The sequence below is a fragment of the Asparagus officinalis genome, chromosome 1 (assembly GCF_001876935.1).
Source record: "Asparagus officinalis chromosome 1, Aspof.V1, whole genome shotgun sequence".
NCBI classification, from domain to species: domain Eukaryota; kingdom Viridiplantae; phylum Streptophyta; class Magnoliopsida; order Asparagales; family Asparagaceae; genus Asparagus; species Asparagus officinalis.
This window is the reverse complement of record NC_033794.1, coordinates 25,626,674-25,631,750: the sequence shown is the minus strand read 5'-3', so window position 1 is coordinate 25,631,750 and position 5,077 is coordinate 25,626,674. Positions and strand designations below refer to the sequence as shown.

Below are 5,077 nucleotides of genomic sequence, written 5' to 3'. Positions count from 1 at the left end.
GGGCCCCCCTCTCCCTCCTTCTCTCCTTAAAAGCCTTAGTAGTAGGTTGGGTGGGGCTCACTTAATAGAGCAATTGGAGGTCGCATTGGGCTCATATTAAGCCCAATAATAAGAGCCATAAGTTTCACATTAGGTGGGTACGACACTATGACTAGGCAAAGCTGTGTCCAACTTGATTTAATTCAATGTTGTCTAACTTGGTTCAAGTCGATAGGCTAAGTGGGATATTGATTGATGTTTTATGCTTTTTTATAATGTCTGGTTAAAAGATTTCAAGTCCTCAAAAAATATTACTGTTTATAAAAGAACAAAAAGAAAACTTTTGTTGCAAAAAAAAATCATTTATACTGGAAATAGCAATTGGTTCAATTATACAATTATCTATTTTATTTTACTGGAAGTTTTGAATTTGGATTTTTAATTCATATTTAATAGCTTGAACAATAAGCTATACCATGTTATTTATTCCATTGCATATAGGCTTTTGAGGATGTAGACCTAAAAACTAGAATAGAGTTTTATACAGTTTAATTGGATCGAATTCAAATTTTCAAGTTTTGCAAAAAGATGGTGGACATAACAAAAAGATGTGATCTATCTCTTTTTTAACAACATTCTAATGTTTGCATTGATTTTGCCCGTTGCAAAGTACTCAGAGAGTATTTTCTATAAATATTGTGAAAACTAATCTACGTGACTGCATAAGAGATCAGTGAATAAATGAGTGCTTAGTAGCATATATTGAATTTGAAGTTTTTGATAATATTAGTAATGATGCAATTATGCAACAATTTCATAAAAATTAGCAAATCGTGGAGGTACTTTGTAATGTCACTGTCAAGTTTGTCATTAATTTTTAGGAGCTGGTTGTATAAGTTTTTATTATATTTTCGGAGCCAGGAATAATAATAATAAATTGTCAACAATCATTTGATATACAACAACATCCTATTGGATTTTCGAGTTTGAGGTTTGTCGTTTTCCTTAGAAAATACTGGTATTATCAAATGTGACTATTAATATAATTATTTATATTTTAGCAAGAGAAGAATGAGAGTACCCCCAAGCTCCATTTCCTGGCTACGCCACTGTTCTCATTTCTGCTCCGCTCGATTTCTTGCACATGCATTTTTCTAACCCCGCCGCATAATATATAGTCAGATAAACTCATAAACATGAAATGAACTTCAAACAAACCAATGGTACATCAGTCGAATGCCAAAAAACCCTAAACCCTAAAAACCCTAGAAACGAAAGATTAAGCGGTGGATAATGAAATCACCATGGTACCTGGAGGTTGTTGGACTTGATGTGATCCCAGATCTTTTTGACCGCCTCAGGGCGAGAGACCTCAGGAGCTCCGACGAACTTCTTCAGCGCCGGCGAAACCGGCAGCGGCTTCATGATCCCGATCTCATCTCGGCTTGTCCGACGAGGCGGCGAGCGCGGCAGGCGTGCTCTGGACTCTCTCTATTCTTGGGCGCGGCCTTGGCGGCCGCCATCAGAGGCCTGGACCCTTGGAAAACCCTAAACATCATCGAGATCAACGAGAGAGGGGAGAGAGGGGAAAAGGAAATAAATAAAGACGAGGGTTTTCTCTCTCTCTCTCTCTCTCAAGAAAGAGCGAGGGCGAGGGTTTGTGGAAGGTTTTGGGGAGAGGGCGAGTCGAGCGACTCGAGCTCAATTTTAGGGTAATGTGCTACAACTTTTCAAAAAAAAACTACAGCATTCTGTTTTGTTCTACAGTCATATCGCTACAGTAATTTAGTGTAGCGCACTGTACCATTAGTAGTACATCTTTAGATCCTCCTATATATATATACTAGTATGGACCCCGTGCAAAGCACGGCCGTTTATTTTTTTATCATTGTATTTTAAATTTGCGTCTCTCTAAGTTTTAATACATTTGATTTGATTATTATACTCTTAAAATTTAAAATTTATGTTACCAAAAGTTTTGTGATCTGACGCTTATACATTCGTCTACATTGATGATTATTCAGATTAATTTGAGGCTTGCGTTGAGGAATAATTCAAAGCAGTATATGATGGTTAGGGGTGAAAACAAACCAAATATTTAATAAACAATTCGCTTAATCTCCGTCCAGATATTCGGTCATATTCGATCCGACTGTTCATTTAATACTAAATGATTATTTTCAGTATTCAACTTACAAACAAATAGAATTTAACTAAAGTTATATTCGATCAGGTTGATTATTAACTATTCGATAACCTTTTTATGTTAATCGTATAAATTAAACTTGTTGCAAATATTACCCATCAAAATTATTTTTACAGCTTCTTCCCTATATATAAATAGTCTTATGACGGTTATTATTCGTCTAGATATTCGATCAAGTTCGGTTCGGTAGTTCATTTAGTACTAAACAAATAATTATTAGTATTCTGCTTATAAATGAATAGAATTTAACAAAATGTATGTTTGTTTCGGAAGTCCATTAACTATTCGATTAGTTTTTGCATTTTAGTCCTATTAATTTAATTTATTGTAAATATTACTTCTCTAAAATTTTATTTACAAAGGCTATCCATATAAATAGCTAAGAGAGAGGATTCTAGAGCTAGGGTTTCACTTTTCTTCTTCGTTCTATCAGCCTCCTCCAGCCAGATCTGATCGCCTGCTCTCTCCTCTCTTTCTCTCTCTCCCCTCACCTCGTCCTCCAGATCTGATCGGTTCGTCTCTCCTCTCCCTCTCCCCCCTATTTTCAGATCTAACTCCAAGTAGATGAGCTCCTCTCTCTTCTTTCTCTCTCCTTCAGATCCGTGACTCCAAGTGGATTCTAGAGCTCGGGTATTCATTGTTCTCCCTCGAAGCTGGTTGCTCACTCCTCCCTCAAAGCTCATCCTTCGAATCTTGTTGCGTCGTAGCTCGTCGTCCCTCGAATTTCGTCGTCGACTTCTCCCTTGAATTTCATCGTCGACTTCTCTCGAATCTCGTCATCTACTCCTCCCTGGAATTTCGTCGACTCCTCCCTCGAATTTCGTTTTATTTTTTGTCGGCTTTGCCAAAATCCCTGCCTTTCTTAGTGGAAATCGTCGGGTTTTTGCTTGATTTGTTAGATTTCGGAAATTACAGGTATAATTTCTGCATGATGTTCCCTTTCGTTGATTAGTTGATGAATAATTACAGGTATAATTACAGGTTTTTGCTTTATTGATTCTTGTTGCTAATTACAGGTATAATTACAGGTATAATTACAGGTTTTTGCTTTATTGATTCTTGTTGCTAATTACAGGTATAATTACAGGTTTTTGCTTTATTGATTCTTGTTGCTAATTACAGGTATAATTACAGGTATAATTACAGGTTTTTGCTTTATTGATTCTTGTTGCTAATTTTTATTGTTGGCTTTTTGTGCTTACATTGAGGTATTGGTTGTTGGCTTATTGTGGTATATAATGGTCAGTTTGAATTTAATGACAGATGGCTTTCTTTGGTACTCAATTCTGGTATGTGTTCTTTTGATATATGTTTTTTTAGATGGGCAGTGATGATGATAACAAACTGAGAATGCATCCTATTTTAATTAATTATGTAATGTTTAGGCGAGGCAATTCTGTGTGGATTGCAACCTATATTGATATTACAATGTTTGGGTGATGTAATCCCTCATAATAGCAGCCTACATTGCACCATCATAGTTTTATGAGAGAGGCAATCTTTTATGACCAATCTATTTTTATCCTGAGCCCTAGTAAGTCCTCATAGATTTTGGTGATGAATTCGAGCTTGTTTAGCTCTAAGTTTAGTAGGAATTGGTGCTATTTTGTAGCTTATGAGTTTAATCATACATAGTTGAAAGAATTGGTTTTATCATGTAGCTTTTATAATTGACAGAACTTGTTTTATCATGTAGTCAGCAACAATAACTTTATAATTTTCATAAATTGATAGATTTGTATTACCTGTGAAGTTCGTAGAGCTTCGAAATATACAACATCATAAATTGTTTCTTCCGAAGCCTTCATAAGTTGTTCTCACTGTGAGTATTCCTACATGTATGATGAAAAATTTATTATCAGTAGTATAGATGGTTCATAATTTATTAATTCAAATGTTATGTTTCACAAAAATTATGTTTTAAGCACTCTATTTTCTCATGAAGTTTATGAGTTTAATGTTATAAGTTGAGTTTCCCTCTTAAAATCCTATTGACTGTGGATGCAGTAATTTGTTGAAATCTGTAAATAATATGGGATATATATATTGTCCTATAAGTTTGCTCATTTAAATTGCTTGTTTAAGATGAGTGTTGTTAGTCCAATTGAAGTTTTAACTAACTCTCTTTGTGGCTTTTTCTTCATACTAAAGGCAGGAACTGCTTTGTAAATTTGAAGCAGTATAGATTCTTCTTCTTAACTGCTGCAAAAATGGCTATAAGAGGTGCGAACTTTGCAAGAAAATTATCGCAAGGAAAGAATTGCATGCATAAGTTAAAATGAAAAGCTTGATCAGGTTGAATATATTGAGTATAAATCACCTTTAAGTGATCAACGCTGGTAAGTTTTTAATTAGTGTATTTTAATTACTTTGTGTTGTTTCATTGTCATAATCTTGGGACATAGTTAATTTTAATTACTTTGTATATCCCGCTGTCAAGAAACCAATACATATGCATTTTAGTATACAATGATGAATTCAAATGATAAAAAAAAAACTTATTCTATTATCATTAAGTTTATTTGTTCTAGTGCATCCACCATTTAGCGTGACCGGGTAGCATGAATAGTTTGGATGTACATTCTTAATTTTTTTGATGTTTTGAGGAAAGGAAAATATCAGTTATAACTACAAAATAAAAGGCTTTATTAATTCTTGTTGCTAATTTTTATTGTTGGCTTTTTGTGCTTACATTGAGGTATTGGTTGTTGGCTTATTGTGGTATATAATGGTCAGTTTGAACTTAATGACAATTGACAGATGGCTTTCTTTTGTACTCAATTCTGGTATGTGTTCTTTTGGTATATGTTTTTTTAGATGGGCAGTGATGATGATAACAAACTGAGAATGCATCCTATTTTAATTAATTATGTAATGTTTAGGCGAGGCAAT

At 34.4% G+C, this 5,077-nt stretch overlaps 1 protein-coding gene across 1 annotated transcript in view; it reads right to left on the bottom strand.

Moving 5' to 3' along the window:
- Window positions 1-1,698, bottom strand: part of LOC109821718 (upstream activation factor subunit spp27-like) — a 3,835-nt gene extending 2,137 nt beyond the window's left edge. The window contains exon 1 of the mRNA XM_020387882.1: window positions 1,291-1,698. Within this exon, the coding sequence (XP_020243471.1) occupies window positions 1,291-1,404 (114 nt within the window). The 5' untranslated portion in view covers window positions 1,405-1,698. The remainder of the gene's footprint in view (window positions 1-1,290) is intronic.